Source organism: Diorhabda sublineata, chromosome 8 (assembly GCF_026230105.1).
Source record: "Diorhabda sublineata isolate icDioSubl1.1 chromosome 8, icDioSubl1.1, whole genome shotgun sequence".
In the NCBI taxonomy this organism is placed as follows: domain Eukaryota; kingdom Metazoa; phylum Arthropoda; class Insecta; order Coleoptera; family Chrysomelidae; genus Diorhabda; species Diorhabda sublineata.
The window spans coordinates 6,469,713-6,488,687 of record NC_079481.1 but is presented as its reverse complement, the minus strand read 5'-3'; the positions used below and the strand labels follow the sequence as shown (position 1 = coordinate 6,488,687).

Below are 18,975 nucleotides of genomic sequence, written 5' to 3'. Positions count from 1 at the left end.
GATCATATCCGTCATGCACTGTACGTCGAGTCATCAAATATGCCCTGAAAATTAATAAATCATGATAATTATACATTTAGACATGGATTATAACCTTAATATTACGAGTTTTTGATAGGGACTACCAGTTGACATCAGATAATTCTCTGACCGCGCGCTCTACGCCCCTATCTCGAAAACAGCTCAAGGTATAAAAAAATGATAAATGAAAAAGTTGTAGTAAATTAAATTTTCTAGAATATTGATCATCAATACAAATGGCGTAAAACCTATGGAAAACGAGATATTTGTAAAAAATGTAAAAAGCATCGATTTTTGTGACCATTGACCCCTGACTTAAAAATTTTCGACTACCCATTTATATGTGAATTTTGAGAATAACTTTAGTACACCAAATACAAACTTTTACGTGGTAATATACTGGGTATGTCGATTTTCCGAGGTAAACTCCCTATAATGACTGGACTATTTGAAACAACAATGATATTCCGGCGTATTGGATGATGATAAAATTTTAAATCATTTGGTTTATACATTATTTGAGTTAAATCCCAAATGTCGACCATAATTAAAAACATAACACCATAAACATGTATTTTTGAACATTCTTCTCTTCAAATATGTCTGCTAAATAAATTAGATGTAAAACGTTCATTATCAATTCTGTAATGGACGAATCAAATCAAAATGTCTGTCAAATAAGTAAGAAATAACTATCGTTATGACTAATATTCCAATGGTACGAGGTTATGACTAATATTCTAAAAGTAGGAGATACTAATTAAAGTAATTCAACTTTTTCAAGTATTTCTATCTCATTTATATAATTAAAATCGATGTAACATGCACAATTAAATTAAAATTATACTTTATAAACTGATTTATAGTAGTAGCTTTTAGTTTTGCTTCGTCCCATTGACTCGATATTTCTTCTAGTTCCCAGATTTTGTTTAATATGTTGAAGAGTCTGTATTCCACACTTCACTACTCCTATTGGTATTCCATTAATTATATTCTTCTTCATATTGCTTAATACCTCCTTCCTCAAGTTTTTCTTCATTTGCCAGTTCATCCTTTGCTTTTCTTCGCATCCTGGTAGAAATTTCTTATATATTCATTGATATGACGTTCTTCTATTAATTCCAATTGTTTCTTACTTCTGCAATTTTTCGTATTCATTCTCGACGATGTAAAATTAATTAGAAAGTCAATTAAGTTCTCAAAAGAACCGATTTCAATAAAAAAAACACGTTCAATTCAAAAATTTGCTAGAAGTTACAAAGTAAACAAAGCTCACGTTAAATTCAACTTTTAGTACGGTCAGATATACACGTCATATGAATTAAATCGTTGTTACGATTCCTATTAGCGTTTTCAGTTCTTTTTCTTCCATAATTCATACAATAATATTATTGTAGCACCTTTTTTAGCGTCGAAACTGCTGTTAAACTTTTCCTGTTTTGTACCAGTTTTCATCATTCATCATAAATCTTTCATCTTGTATTTCCGGTTGTTCCTCTTCTCCTCAAGCACTTTGGCAACCTTACCAACTATATTGTCACGGCTCGATACACGTTTCGACGAGATTTAAGTATATAAGCAACGCAGCCACAAGGTTCGTATTAATAAAAAACTTAAAAGCTGAAAATAATTTTAAAATAAGCTTAAAACAATAATTAAGGAAAAGTAGTGTTTTGAAAAAAGAGTGGGACGCTTTATTCCATATTTTTTGTACAACTTGTCACTTTGATGAGCTTTAAAAGCGTTTTTTTTTAATTATAATAATTTTACTGTTTGGGATTTGTAATTTTACAGTGGTGGATTTACCAACAGGCTAAGATAAAAGTTTGTCCTACTTTTTTGTATTGTTCGTACAGAAAAAACAAATTGTTTATCTTCATAAATAACTCCTCACGTTTTTTATATCTGTTCAAGAGATTTTTAAGCATTTCGAAGATTAGGCTATGGGATTGAGGTTATACAAAGAAAATATTAGAGAAATGGAAAAAAGAATATTTGATGAGAGACCTGATGAAGATATTGAAATAACTTCGAATGATTACGTCGGAGATAACACGTTTCTCGTTGTCATCAGTATTATTGTGAAAAAAGCTAAGTGCACATAGAAACCTGGGTTTTGTATCATTAGACTCAGAGCTAAACTGTTTTTATTGGAATTCTAAAAAAAATACGTTGAATAAGTCATGAGCGATTGGAAGATTAATGGTAAGGTAAACAAATAATGCTCATAATCTAAAATTCAATGAAGCTTGAAAACCGAATGAATTGATGAATGAATGAAACGAATTTTGTATAATATAAAACTAACGATTAAAAATCAAATGTTGTTCAATTTGAGAATGAAATTAACGATTCCACATTCAAAGAAATTAGATTAACAGTTTCTTAGATGCATCACTGATTTCCAGGTGCTTTTTAATTGGTTCGGGTTTCGTGTACGAGACATTTTCCGCGAGTTGCTTCTCCTGAAACTTTGGTAACAATATATAGACTCGAAGAATCGATTTTTGCTTTATTTCAGTACCATGTAACAACATTTTATGCAACGTGGATGACATGTACTACTTTCCAATGGTCATCTCTGCGGTTTCTTTTGAGAAGAGCTGAAATTTGTTTAAGATTTGGTATGTCGAGCATTTCTATCTACTCGTCCTGTCTAAATTCACTCACTCACACAAAGCGCGGTATCTAATTTTAATACTACTCATGATTAGATAAAAAGCGCTCTAATTTTTTTATTGCCCAGTTTGACTGATGTATAAATAATATTTTTTATAAAAATAAACTTTTTCAAACTATATTTATTGTGGTAATTATACACTTTCACGGTCACCTGGTTTTTTGGTTAGGTTAGGTTAGGTTAGGTTGGCTCTAGAAAATCGAAAAATGGATGAATTTTAATGATCTTGGTCTCAAAATGTTCCATTTTACGGTGGATTTATAAAAAAAATTAGTAGAAATAGCTGGAATGAAAATTTCTCATAGTTGTACTGTTTTAAATCGTAAAAAAAACGGTTTTGCAAAATAATCCTTCACAAAAAATTATCCCATTATCAGATAAAGTTCTTATATTTTTTTTGTATTCTACATAAATTAATAAACAATTTAAAAAAAATCCAAAAAGAATGATTTTTTCAGTTTTTATAGCTTAAAATGAAATCGATGAAAAACAATCAATTTTTGTGAATAGTTTCCTACTATATTCTTCAATGTTAATAGTTTTTGGACCATTAAAAATCGAAAAATAGATAAATTTTATAATTTTGATCTCAAAATGTTTCATTTTACGACGAATTTATGAAAAACACGAAGGTAGTGGCCGAATTTGTGGTTTTTAATAGTTTTAAACCTTAAATAGCAGAAAAACTTTTTTTTTAAATATTCATTTTTTTATGTAAATTGCGAAAAAAATATACGAACTTGATTCCACGACGTCAGAAACAGTTACGAAGGATTTTATGTAGAAAGTCATTTTTTGCATTTAAAGTCATGAAACTGTAAAAAATATCTATTTTTTTTTAATTTTGGTATATTTTTTTATAAATCCGCCGTAAAATGGAACATTTTGAGACCAAGATCATTAAAATCCATCCATTTTTCGATTTTCTAGAGCCAACCTAACCTAACCTAACCTAACTAAAAAACCAGGTGACCGCGAAAGTGTATAATTACAATAATTTTTTGTATATTTTATTTTGCAAAACCGTTTTTTTTACGATTTAAAACAGTAAAACTATGAGAATTTTTCATTCCAGCTATTTCTACTAATTTTTTTAATAAATCCGCTGTAAAATGGAACATTTTGAGACCAAAATCATTAAAATCCTTCCAATTTTCGATTTTCTAGAGCCAACCTAACCTAACCTAACCTAACCAAAAAACCAGGTGACCGCGAAAGTGTATAATTACAATAATTTTTTGTATATTTTATTTTGCAAAACCGTTTTTTTTTACGATTTAAAACAGTAAAACTATGAGAATTTTTCATTCCAGCTATTTCTACTAATTTTTTTAATAAATCCGCCGTAAAATGGAACATTTTGAGACCAAAATCATTAAAATCCTTCCAATTTTCGATTTTCTAGAGCCAACCTAACCTAACCTAACCTAACCAAAAAACCAGGTGACCGCGAAAGTGTATAATTACAATAATTTTTTGTATATTTTATTTTGCAAAACCGTTTTTTTTACGATTTAAAACAGTAAAACTATGAGAATTTTTCATTCCAGCTATTTCTACTAATTTTTTTAATAAATCCGCCGTAAAATGGAACATTTTGAGACCAAGATCATTAAAATCCATCCATTTTTCGATTTTCTAGAGCCAACCTAACCTAACCTAACCTAACTAAAAAACCAGGTGACCGCGAAAGTGTATAATTACAATAATTTTTTGTATATTTTATTTTGCAAAACCGTTTTTTTTACGATTTAAAACAGTAAAACTATGAGAATTTTTCATTCCAGCTATTTCTACTAATTTTTTTAATAAATCCGCTGTAAAATGGAACATTTTGAGACCAAAATCATTAAAATCCTTCCAATTTTCGATTTTCTAGAGCCAACCTAACCTAACCTAACCTAACCAAAAAACCAGGTGACCGCGAAAGTGTATAATTACAATAATTTTTTGTATATTTTATTTTGCAAAACCGTTTTTTTTACGATTTAAAACAGTAAAACTATGAGAATTTTTCATTCCAGCTATTTCTACTAATTTTTTTAATAAATCCGCCGTAAAATGGAACATTTTGAGACCAAGATCATTAAAATCCATCCATTTTTCGATTTTCTAGAGCCAACCTAACCTAACCTAACCTAACCAAAAAACCAGGTGACCGCGACAGTGTATAATTACCATAATTTTTTGTATATTTTATTTTGCAAAACCGTTTTTTTTACGATTTAAAACAGTAAAACTATGAGAATTTTTCATTCCAGCTATTTCTACTAATTTTTTTAATAAATCCGCCGTAAAATGGAACATTTTGAGACCAAAATCATTAAAATCCTTCCAATTTTCGATTTTCTAGAGCCAACCTAACCTAACCTAACCTAACCAAAAAACCAGGTGACCGCGAAAGTGTATAATTACAATAATTTTTTGTATATTTTATTTTGCAAAACCGTTTTTTTTTACGATTTAAGACAGTAAAACTATGAGAATTTTTCATTCCAGCTATTTCTACTAATTTTTTTAATAAATCCGCTGTAAAATGGAACATTTTGAGACCAAAATCATTAAAATCCTTCCAATTTTCGATTTTCTAGAGCCAACCTAACCTAACCTAACCTAACCAAAAAACCAGGTGACCGCGAAAGTGTATAATTACAATAATTTTTTGTATATTTTATTTTGCAAAACCGTTTTTTTTACGATTTAAAACAGTAAAACTATGAGAATTTTTCATTCCAGCTATTTCTACTAATTTTTTTAATAAATCCGCCGTAAAATGGAACATTTTGAGACCAAAATCATTGAAATCCTTCCATTTTTCGATTTTCTAGAGCCAACCTAACCTAACCTAACCTAACCAAAAAACCAGGTGACCGCGAAAGTGTATAATTACAATAATTTTTTGTATATTTTATTTTACAAAACCGTTTTTTTTACGATTTAAAACAGTAAAACTATGAGAATTTTTCATTCCAGCTATTTCTACTAATTTTTTTAATAAATCCGCCGTAAAATGGAACATTTTGAGACCAAAATCATTAAAATCCTTCCAATTTTCGATTTTCTAGAGCCAACCTAACCTAACCTAACCTAACCAAAAAACCAGGTGACCGCGAAAGTGTATAATTACAATAATTTTTTGTATATTTTATTTTGCAAAACCGTTTTTTTTACGATTTAAAACAGTAAAACTATGAGAATTTTTCATTCCAGCTATTTCTACTAATTTTTTTAATAAATCCGCCGTAAAATGGAACATTTTGAGACCAAAATCATTGAAATCCTTCCATTTTTCGATTTTCTAGAGCCAACCTAACCTAACCTAACCTAACCAAAAAACCAGGTGACCGCGAAAGTGTATAATTACAATAATTTTTTGTATATTTTATTTTACAAAACCGTTTTTTTTACGATTTAAAACAGTAAAACTATGAGAATTTTTCATTCCAGCTATTTCTACTAATTTTTTTAATAAATCCGCCGTAAAATGGAACATTTTGAGACCAAAATCATTAAAATCCTTCCAATTTTCGATTTTCTAGAGCCAACCTAACCTAACCTAACCTAACCAAAAAACCAGGTGACCGCGAAAGTTTATAATTACTTTTATTGTTTCTGTCTTTTGTCGCAGCGTTTGCCATGTCTTTAATATTTTAATCATTAAATTTTATAATCGTCAATTTCTTCATTCCATTTCATTTTTTCCACTCTAGTTTTTTCTTACTTCCATAGCTGTTACTAGTTATACTCAAATTAATCTCAAATGTTTTTTTTTTGACAATATTTTTCAATATTTTCAATCCTATTCCCTGGTCTTTGTCTATTTTTCAATTGCTAATTTACCGAATCAAATATATGAACTTTCTTTTTATAATTCGTCACAAATAAACACCATTTTCAATTTAATTAGTTCATAAACTCATATCCTGTGGTATTTACTTTAATTCAATATTCCGAGGTATATAAAAAAGATGAAAAATAAACATTTTTTTTTATAATATTAAGTCAATATTATCAAAATTTCATTTGACGAAATAAGATCCGCATACTTATTTTCGGTTCCAACATAATCGAATAAAAAATTACCATAAAAAAACCAGAATGGCATAAACAAATAAACCAAGCTACAAGAATAGAGCGCATGATCAGCCCTTACACCTCCTGAAAATTGTAATAAGAGCTGTGGCGTTTCTGGACTCCCGTATTCAGTTTATTCCGGGCGATTCAAACCGTTACGTACATACTGAGGTTTCTTAAACTACGTTTCGAATTTCCTAAAACTCACAGGAATATTAGCGAAGCAAGAATTTGTTTAAAGGGAAATAACGGTTTTAAATTTTCATTATTACCATTGTTTATTAGTTTTTTTTTATATAAATCAGTATAATAACTTGTCAACTTTAAAAATTCATGTGACTTTCGTGGATGATATAAATAAATAGCTTTCCATGAACGTTAGTCATGAGTTGAAGTTTCTTCTTCGAAAAAGACCAAACGGGACGTTATGACTATATTTTGAAATGTGAATCTTGTGTTTTGACAATATAGTGATGGTCGAAACGATTCTGAATACCCAATGGGGTGTTTTAATTTTCATTTTACTTGGATGTACTAGAACGTTGTATGGGTTTCAAGGTTAGTCATTTCCAATTCAATCTACTGATATAAATAACATGAAAATTAATATCAAATTGTTATAGGAATATAATTAGGGATTTGTTTTCATTCTGATATCTAATACTCCTCACTTAACCAGGAAACTAGTGGCAAAACGTCTAAAACGTTTATTCAAATCGAAAACACTTCATTTATCATTGCTAACATTAATATGTTATTAAAAACTTCTGATTTTGAATAATTATATTGTTTTTGTGATTATATATAACAGTCACATACACTACCGGTCAAAAGTTTTAGCGTCATGCGTCATTTCGACTATAAAACGCGGCGGAGGCTCGGTGATGATTTGGGGATATTTTGGAGGAAAGGCCATTTGACACCTGGTAAATATTGACATTTTTGTGAATGAAACCATATATTTTTTGTTGCCAAGGTACAAAAATACGTAAAAATCGATGGGAAATACATCAGGACTGTGGGGTGAATGATCTATAGCTCCCAGTCTAATTTGTTTGAAATAGAGCACAGCAGCTGCAGTGAAAATTCCACGCCAAGTGGAAAGTTGGAGTTTTTTAAATATTTCACGTAGTAGTTTTGTGGATTAGAGCTTCATTAACACAAGATGAGTCCTATTCGACTGACATATTATTGATACACAGCTACAATTGACACATTTACTTCGGAAGAGAAGAAATAATAAAAGTAGATTTCTAGATGTGATTAGAAATGAATTTTTTGGTATAATAGATCTTTTTCTATTTTCCTTTCGTATATTTTTCTCGCATAAAGTAGAACATCTTGGAAATAGCTAATCATTCAAATATATATTAATATTATTTGCTTGAATCTGGTTTCTTTGGCAGCACCTACTCTCATTGAACATCTGCTGTTGAAGCTTCACTTTGAAACAATTGAAAGAAAGATTTATAGAAATGATTTTGTTCAGAAATATCTACAGCTGTAATATTTCAACGTGCCATCCGTCATCTGACTTCTTCAGGAATTTCCTTAACCACTTTCTGTCTAAGAATGTTCAAAGGAAGCACATAAATAATTCGCTTTCAGTGAATCATTTATATCCATCATTTTCTACATCCCTTTAAATTTTGCTAGATTATAACTATATGCCTTTTGTAGAATCTCTCAGTTTTCGTGTTCTATGGTATTCAAGTTTGACCTCAAATCGCAAAGTATTTGAATCAGATCGAACAGGTTCCAAAGTAAAATTCATTCGCGGAAATTAGCGAACTAGGAATTCATTCAGGCTAGTGGGCTAGTTTGGTTAAAACAGAGTATTTCTTTTTTATTGCCTTCGGAAAAGGCAACTTTTTGTTGAAGTAATACACTAATAAACTGGCGCTACTAAGTTCGGAAAAGTCCGACTAGACTTAGATAAAACACACTAAGCTGAGGGATAATTAGAACATCATCGTATGGCAGTGCTAAGTACTTCCGGACCTGGTTGTGGCATCTCTGGATGCAAATGGAAACCAGGAAACTATTTGGTGCCAGCAAGATGATGCATTGTCACATTATGGTTTCAATATTCTCTGAATAATCAATTTGAAGGTATATGGATTGGAAGACGTGGATTAATCGCCACCCAGATCCATTGATCTTAATCTGCTTTATGTTTTCTGTGTGAAAATTTGGAAAGTCGGTTTTTGTTAACTAAAAGACTTAAAAAATTGTCCGTTTTATATAGAAAATTAGTCTTGCCAAATCTGAGAACCAAGCTTAAAAGAAAAAACAATTCCAATGACTAATAGCCATACTTTTGAAAAGATTACTTTCTTTGTACCCGATTCGACCGTGATAATTTCTACTTTGCTCCATTTCCAAACGGATGTGGTTTACAAGGAAAATATAATACAATACACAGAAAATGTTTCGTAATAGATTTGGATCCTGAGTCGAGTATAATCTGAAAACAAGGAGGTTTGAAGATTTTATAAATACAATCAGATGTTCCCTGTATTTATAAGTGTAACAACGTAAATTGGACAAAAAAAACAGTGGACATTGTAGTTTGGATATCGTTTGGAATATCTTGAAAGTAAATCATATCCAAGTCATTATGAAATGTATGAATTTCGTGATTTTTAAGTGGGAAAAATTACAGAGAATATTTTATTGAAAATAGATGATATAAAATTGAAATTAGCATCCTTGGATAACGTAGATTAATTGCCTATTTCGAAGAATTTCTTCCTTCAGAAAGGCCTTTTCAAAAACTGCTTATTTTCTTCATAATGCATTTTTATGTCCAAAAATGAAACTATCCTTCACGCATTGCTTCTAATACTCTCAAAACTTCTTCGAAACCATCAATTTATCCACTTTTTCTTATATTTTTATCTGTTTTTGAGGTTAAAATTCATCCCGATCGTTCTTTTTTCTTTCACTGACTCATTTCCTGTTTTACTTCATCCATTCACTCCTGAAGTTACCATATTATCGTCAAAGATAGATTTTTTGATTCCGTAAGATTATTTGACACTTTTTTCTCAATTTAAAATTCACGTTAAGAAAGAAAAAGTGAAAATATTATCTAACTTGAGCGGCTAGACATGCTCCTCCACATTTCAGTTGAAACATTAACTAAACAAGATGTTTAATGAAAAAAATTATGAAGAAAACATCAAAATATTGAATGAAGACAGAATATGAAAAACCTTGTTTAGTTTTGAGTATTATGGAATTAAATTTCATCTAGCTTAGGGCTTTTTTCAACGTGTAACATCTGCTTGTTCCTATTAAAATAAAATGTAGTTTCTTTAACATTTTATATGACGTACTGTCCTAGACCTTAACAAATACCAGATTTTCTATTTTTTTATGCCTGTTGGACTGGTAAGCTACATAATTTTTGTGTAACTTCGTCGTTCATCTCATGAATGTTTTTTTCGCTCCTAGTAAAGATTTTAGGTTCATTATTTTAATTATTTCAATTCATTCAGTGCGATGCCGATTTCGAAAGTGATTAGTTCGGATTTTGAGTGCGTTTTAGATAAAAAAAAATGGGTAATTATTTAGTTCAGGTTGCATACGCCCCATTTCCTTGGAATTTTAGTATGTTGTGAAGAAAATTATACTGATTAATTCAATATATATATATATATATATATATATATATATATATATATATATATATATATATATATATATATATATATATATAGGGCGCGGAAATTATTCCTTCACATACTTTTTTGAGGTTAAAAATTTAGATAGGTTAAGTTAGGTTAAGTTAGGTTAGGTTAGGTTAGGCTCATACTCAAAATATTGAGCGACTTTGGCGAGATATTCGTGATAACATACCTCGTTATGAAAGAACTAGATCTTATTATCGTCAGTATTTTGGGGAATTTCTATTTAAAAGACATTTTTCATATTCAAATAGAATTGAAGCGTTTATTGAAGGAATGTCACGAGTGTATCCAATAGAAATTGATGATTATTTGCGAAGGAATATTTTCCGCGCCCAACATATATACATCTTCTTTTTAAGCATAAAAAATTGTATAAGATACTAAAATTTCAAGTAAATCGGAGGTATGCAACGTAAACTGAATAATTACCAAAAAATTATTTCAGAAAGGTGGGTTCTTTATTCCAGTGAAACATATCCTGATAGATTGTTCAAAGTATCACATCAACAGAAAAAAAACTGACATTTCAGGATAATAACAATCATAAACTGATTATATTTAATATAAAAATAATAATAATGGAAAAAAAAACTTGGAAAAAAGTTGTTCGATTCAAAAAGCTATCGATTACATGAAACGGTGAAGTTAGAAGTTACTAGTCAGGATTCCTTTCAAGTGTTATGGTTATAACTTACAAGAAATTGTAAATACGTATTCTACCTGCTCTTTCACTATACACAAATTCTATAAAGTTTCTCAAAGTTTCGCAGACAGCATATCGGATTTCCTGTTATGTAAATTGAAAACAAAAAGAGATTGGATTCATTTCATGATTTTGAAACTAGAAACTTTGCTTATACATATTTCATGACAATAGTTAATTATTTGTAAGAACATATTTAATCAGATAAGTTAAAAAGAATAGAAAATAAAAAATAAGCTTCTAGAAATGCTTAAACTAACATTGTGACAGATATATAATCAGTTAAAAGTGTGACCAAGTAAATTTTAGCCAGTTTAATAAGTAACAAACTGAAAGAAATTCATAACAAAAAAGTCAAGTGCCTATAAGGAAAAAACGGAGTATAAAGAAACAGATTTTTACTCTAAAAACAATACAAAATAGTAACCAGGACAGTAAACTAGAACTACATTTACTTGTCGTAGATTATAAGCAAGCTTACAAAAAATTATAGAGAACAAAGTTGAGGTTTAAAGAATAATAAAAACCCTAAGAAAATCGATAATGATGGTGAGATCGAAATCAAAGTGAAGGGATGGTTAATAGAAATTTGGTAGCAGGGAAACCAATTATTCACTTCACTTTGAACCAATACAGAAAAATGGTTTGATTTAGGTACCAAATTTTAGCATATGCAGTCATTTTTTTATTACTAGCCTGATCTCTATGTAAATTATGAAAAGTATAGGGAAGATGCATTGGATTTGAAAAATATTTGAGCTGGGATAAATTACGAAAAGAACTAGAAAGGGTTGTAGGATAATGAGGTCCTTAAATCACACTCAAATAGTTCAAGTAGTGCCTGTGAATATTGATCTTGAACTTCTCTTTGGAAAGACGTTCCTTGGTAGCTGTTTCCACTTCTGGGCATCTGCAGGTGAACTCGGTGTGGAATAACTCAAAAGAGCAGCTGCAGTAGTAATATTGGTAGAAGAGAGTCAGCTCAGCAAACTTTATTGTATGCTCTAGACTATGCTGATCAAATTTGGATCGTATATAAATCGAATTATTGTCTTCTGTATTGAATCGAGCATCGTCATGGTATGCTTGAGATCCGAACTCCAAAACTGTAAGCAGTACTGCAAATATGAACCAATTTGGGCCTTCATTTTTTCGGTTTTAAGGAGTCTTCTTCGTAAAAAACAACAGCCTGGATGTTTTCTGCACTAAACTCAATCAGATTGCTTTCGCCCTACAGCAATGATGCACCCAGCATCACACAAGTAGTTTGAAACCAAAAAGTCTGGTGATTGTGGTATAGAATGAATGCAAACAAAGTTACCAGATGAAAGAAGAAGTAATGAGGAGAAAAAGAAATAGAACTAATATGAAATGATTAGGAAAGCGGGAAAAACAAAAGAAGAAAAAGAAAATAGAACTTGAATAACTGGAATGATTAAGTTTGTAAATTAGTAATAATTAAAAGGCTTAAAGTGCTTAAGAGATAAAAATCTAATAGTATTAGAAGGAATTAATCAACTTATCTATCTTATTTTCACGATTATCCCATGAAACTACAATGAAAAATGGTATATTAGATTATATTCAACAAACCCGTTATCCAATGCTCTTCATTATTTTCGTGAAGCGGTTCAATTTTAGTAAGTCCGCATCCATCTGTTCCACCACAAACAATTTACTTAAATTCAAACAACGAAAGAAAAATGAGAAACGACACTAGATTTTTTCGCCGGAAATTGTATACAGAAAAGTCGATGGGAAGAGCATTTGGTTTATAACAATCAAACTATATCGGAATGAAGTTGGTATTGATAATTATATTTATTATATAATATTAATAAAGATTATCCACCTCACTTTTTACATATGCAGAATGATTTATTTTGAAACTTCATCAAGATATTTACTACGATCCTTTTCTATTTGCATCTAACATGTTTTCTAGAAATTCTGCTGGAGATTTTTGATGATTTGTGATCAAGTCTATTCTTGGATATTTTTGCGACATCTGGATCCAGCTGGAAGGACCAAGTTTTGTTATTAAACAATATTTATAGTCGTGCTGAATTGTTGTAGTCGAGGGCGTCGTCAACATACAAAAGGACAAGATTACAAATATTGATCTTGCCATCATTATTTTTCTCTTTGTATCTAACCCAATTGGGAATTCTCGAGATCATGTTTGCCAGAAATTCTGCTGGAGATTTTGGATGATTTGAAGTCTATTCTCGGGTATTTTTGCGACATCTGGATCCAGCTGGAAGGACCAAGTTTTGTTATTAAATAATATTTATAGTCGTGCTGAATTGTTGGAGTGGAGGGCGTCGTCAACATACAAAAGGACAAGATTACAAATATTGATCTTGCCATCATTCTTTTTCTCTTTGTATCTAACCCAATTGGGAATTCTCGAGATCATGTTTGCCAGAAATTCTGCTGGAGATATTGGATGATTTGAAGTCTATTCTCGGGTATTTTTGCGACATCTGGATCCAGCTGGAAGGACCAAGTTTTGTTATTAAATAATATTTATAGTCGTGCTGAATTGTTGGAGTGGAGGGCGTCGTCAACATACAAAAGGACAAGATTACAAATATTGATCTTGCCATCATTCTTTTTCTCTTTGTATCTAACCCAATTGGGAATTCTCGAGATCATGTTTGCCAGAAATTCTGCTGGAGATTTTGGATGATTTGAAGTCTATTCTCGGGTATTTTTGCGACATCTGGATCCAGCTGGAAGGACCAAGTTTTGTTATTAAATAATATTTATAGTCGTGCTGAATTGTTGGAGTGGAGGGCGTCGTCAACATACAAAAGGACAAGATTACAAATATTGATCTTGCCATCATTCTTTTTCTCTTTGTATCTAACCCAATTGGGAATTCTCGAGATCATGTTTGCCAGAAATTCTGCTGGAGATTTTGGATGATTTGAAGTCTATTCTTGGGTATTTCTGCGACATCTAGATCCAGCTTGAAGGACCAAGTTTTGTTATTAAATAATATTTATAGTCCTGCTGAATTGTTGTAGTCGAGGGCGTCGTTAACATACAAAAGGACAAGATAACAAATATTGATCTTGCCATCATTATTTTTCTCTTTGTATCTAACCCAATTGGGAATTCTCGAGATCATGTTTGCGAGAAATTCTGCTGGAGATGTTGGATGATTTGAAGTCTATTCTTGGGTATTTCTGCGACATCTGGATCCAGCTGGAAGGACCAAGTTTTGTTATTAAACAATATCTATAGTCGTGCTGAATTGTTGTAGTCGAGGGCGTTGTTAACATACAAAAGGACAAGATAACAAATATTGATCTTGCCATAATTCTTTTTCTCTTTGTATCTAACCCAATTAGGAATTCTCGAGATCATGTTTGCGAGAAATTCTGCTGGAGACGTTGGATGAGTTGTAATCAAATTTATTCTTAAGTATGCTTGTTTTAGAACAAATTGTTTTAAATCGTACTAAACGAGACTGGACACTAAAACACGTGATACTTCTACAACTTTTTTTCGTTTATACTAGAAATCATTTCGAACGTCGATTCGGACAAGGTTGCCGAGTTTTTTAATTTAGTTTGGTTACAACGTCGCTTTTTGTTGCAATTTTTAGTCATTGAAAACAAAAATTTAATAACAGCTCCATCAATTGAAAACTAATTGAGAATTATTCGGATTTAGTTAATGACGTATAAAAGTAATTTTTTGTGTAGCAATTAAAACGTCTAGAGTACGCCCTTGTGCTTATTCAACCCTCTCATCAAGTTGAGAGACATTCTATCGTGGCAGATTGTCCTCCCAAACAGTTTTTCTTCTCAACTGTATATACGAAAATTAGCGTAAAGGAGAATAGTAAGATTAAAATTACCATCCTGAAATTGAATCCTGTGTCGCATTGAGGTAGGGCCTCTTTTATAGAGGACATAATAAAAAGTTTTCTGGGTACATTTCGAACAAAGAGCTATTCGTCGACTATATGTTAGGGGTACCTTTTATGCGACGCCTTTATGCAAATAAATCGAATCAAAAGGGTATTTGTAACCGGAAAATTCTCCACAGTTTCATCGAATAAGTTCGGGCAATCTTGTATAGTTTAGTGTGGAAAAGATCGAGAATAAAATCGAGTTTCTATGGAAAATGTTTACAATAAGAATATGTTAAGGAAGGTATCAATTTGTATGATGGGAATATTTGCAAAACATCGATTGGTTATGGGAATTTCGATGGTGAAATTGAGGAAAGTACTCTGGCATTCTATAAAGATTGTTTGACTTTTACACACACGACATCTACTTAGAGAATTAGTTCTAGTGTACAGGTTAATCGAACCTTATATCTGGTCGTGGTGATAACATCTCTTTATGTTAATTATCATTCTATTCCTCTAAAGATATGTAAGTCGATTCCTATAACTGTGAATCCTAGGAGCTCTTCTCTTCTTTTGAAATAAATTCACTTGGTTATTGATGAAGCGATTCGTCTTTGTGAAGAATCCTCAAACTTTCAAAAAAGAAACAGTTCGTAAGAAGCGAAAAAAGAAATAAGACAACATTAATCGCGTCAAGTCCATGATGAGTTTTCTTTTTTGTAGCTTTCGCATGAGGAATGAGCTGGTGAAGGTATCCACTCGAAGCACAAAACTAATCCTTCCTAGGATGTTGCTCAAAATAAGGAACCATTTGTTCATCAACAAACAAGTCGAATGGAAATAATCCAAACTGTAAAAATTTGTCTGTTACATTATGATTATTACTTAAATGTTGGTTCCGCTTTATTGATCTGGAATTATTCCATCTCATCCACAGTTTTATCCACATCTAGAAACTAATACATATCTACGGTGATGTTTGCTAGCCCGACAGACAGAAAGATCCCCAAAAAAAAAACTTTTCATGATAGATGGAATAATCAAATTCATTTGTTTCTCTTTATTGGTTATAAGTAGGTTTTGGTGCACGAATTATCCTGCTGTTCAAATCGCTTTGTCATGGTGGAGAATGATTAGTCTTCTGTGATTGCTTTCCTTGATTCTTCCGAACACTTCTATAAAAAAATGATGGTGTATCATCCAGAAATGACAGTTTCACATTACTCTAATCGAACGTTAACAACATATCCAGTTATTTCCAATAAAAAGACGACCATTTGCTTCGAAGTGCTTTGTTTATCTTGAAAGAACCATACAGTGTATTGTTGTTCACTTTCAGGTTCATTTTTTTCACCATTTCTTGTTCTGAGTACGTTCCTCAGAACTTAACCTAACCTAACCTAACCTCACCTAACCTAACCTAACCTAACCTAACCTATAGTTCTGAGTACTATATATCGAAACTTAAGTAGTAACCCTCGCAAAAAAATCACTTTCTCAATTTTAAATTCCCAATTTACACGGCGTTATACTGAAATATGGTTTACGATCGTTGTTAGTTGCCCACCCGGTACTGTGGAGCTCAATTATTAATTCAAAAATCAGTTAAACCGATTCAAATTAACGATAACGCTGTTTCTGTCATATTTTTATCTCCTTGTATGTTTTTTTATACTTTATATCGTGTTTTTCTGTAGATAAACCACACCCCTTATTCCCTAGGCATACCAAATACATAAAAACATCTTCGTGGCGGATTTTATTTATTAAAATTGATGCGAATGAAGATGGAAAAGATTATAATTAAATGTCGCATGTTATATACAAAACCCTCCATATATATTAAATAATTAGTCAAAAAACCAAATAAAAAATTGATATGAATCTAGTATTCAAGTATTTAAAGTTATTGAAAGATGTCAGTAAAATATTTTAACTATGATTGGTTATGGTAATAAAACAAGAACCTTGATCAACACGTTTCGTAGTTTGGAGATAGCAAATTTGAAAAAAGTTTCATGAGACTGGACATTATGGAAAAACCAGGTAGGAATGTTCAAGTTACCGATGAAAAAAAGTTAATAATTCTTCTATAAATTGAGGGAACTCCTCATAAAACAACTCGAGAACTTGCATTCATTATTTAAATCAACATCTTCAACTCCAGTTGGTTCAGGAGTTGGATGAAGATGATTCTGATTAAAGGCAAGAATTTTGTGAATTGATGATGGACAGAGACGTTTTATTTAAACACAACTGTAGATATTGGAGCAGAGTAAATCATCACTGGACGTTTAGTCCCATATTCAATATCCTAAAAAGTGAACGTTTGGACTGGTATCATTAACAATGAAATTATTTTTTTGATAGCACAGTTAATGGTGTGGTTTATCTTGATTTTTTTATTAACTTCTTAGTGCCTAAATTACAAAAACTTTTTCCTGATGTTAATCATCCAAATGTGATAAATTAAATACCAGCAAGACGGAGCTTTACCGCATTTTGGACGTACAATTAGCAACTTCGAAAATAGTTTCATGAAACTGGACATATAGAGAAAATCCAGGTAGGAATGTTCAAAATACCGATGAAAAAAGTTGATAATTCTTCTATAAATTGAGGAAACCCCGCATAAAACAACTCGAGAACATGCCTTCATTATTTCAGTCAACATCTTCAACTCCAGTTGGTTCAGGAGTTGGATGAAGATGATCCTGAATAAAGGCAAGAATTCTGTGAATCGATGATGGACAGAATGAACGCATATTTGCAGTTTTTTCTAAAGAAGTGACGTTACATTCATCGGGAACTGATAACAAACACAACTGTAGATATTGGAGCAGAGTAAATTCTCACTGGATGTGTTAGTCCCATATTCAAAATCCTGAAGAGTGAATGTTTGGACTGGTATCATTAACAATGAAATTATTTTTTAGATAGCAGAGTTAATGGTGTGGTTTATTTAGATTTTTGATAAACTTCTTAGTGCCTACATTACAAAAACTTTTTCCTGATGTTAATCATCCAAATGTGATAAATTAACTACCAACAAGACGGAGCTTCACAGCATTTTGGACGTACAATTGGCAAATTTGAGAAAAGTTTCATGAAACTGGACATGTAGAGAAAATCCAGGTAGGAATGTTCAAAATACCGATGAAAAAAGTTGATAATTCTTCTATAAATTGAGGAAAATCCGCATAAAACAACTCGAGGACATGCCTTCATTATTTAAGCAAACATCTTCAACTCCAGTTGGTTCAGGAGTTGGATGAAGATGATCCTGAATAAAGGCAAGAATTCTGTGAATTGATGATGAACAGAATGAACGCGTATTTGCAGTTTTTTCTAAAGAAGAGACTTTACATTTAAAGGGAACTGATAACAAACACAACTGTAGATATTGGAGCAGAGTAAATCCTCACTGGATGTGTTAGTCCCATATTCAAAATCCTGAAGAGTGAATGTTTGGACTGGTATCATTAACAATGAAATTATTTTTTCGATAGCAGAGTTAATGGTGTGGTTTATTTAGATTTTTGATAAACTTCTTAGTGCCTACATTACAAAAACTTTTTCCTGATGTTAATCATCCAAATGTGATAAATTAACTACCAACAAGACGGAGCTTCACAGCATTTTGGACGTACAATTGGCAAATTTGAGAAAAGTTTCATGAAACTGGACATGTAGAGAAAATCCAGGTAGGAATGTTCAAAATACCGATGAAAAAAGTTGATAATTCTTCTATAAATTGAGGAAAATCCGCATAAAACAACTCGAGGACATGCCTTCATTATTTAAGCAAACATCTTCAACTCCAGTTGGTTCAGGAGTTGGATGAAGATGATCCTGAATAAAGGCAAGAATTCTGTGAATTGATGATGAACAGAATGAACGCGTATTTGCAGTTTTTTCTAAAGAAGAGACT

At 31.3% G+C, this 18,975-nt stretch overlaps 1 protein-coding gene across 1 annotated transcript in view; it reads left to right on the top strand.

The window, feature by feature from the left end:
- The first annotated feature begins 6,905 nt into the window (after window positions 1–6,905).
- LOC130448437 (lachesin) overlaps window positions 6,906–18,975 on the top strand; it is a 267,958-nt gene continuing 255,888 nt past the window's right edge. The window contains exon 1 of the mRNA XM_056785822.1: window positions 6,906–7,333. Within this exon, the coding sequence (XP_056641800.1) occupies window positions 7,249–7,333 (85 nt within the window). The 5' untranslated portion in view covers window positions 6,906–7,248. The remainder of the gene's footprint in view (window positions 7,334–18,975) is intronic.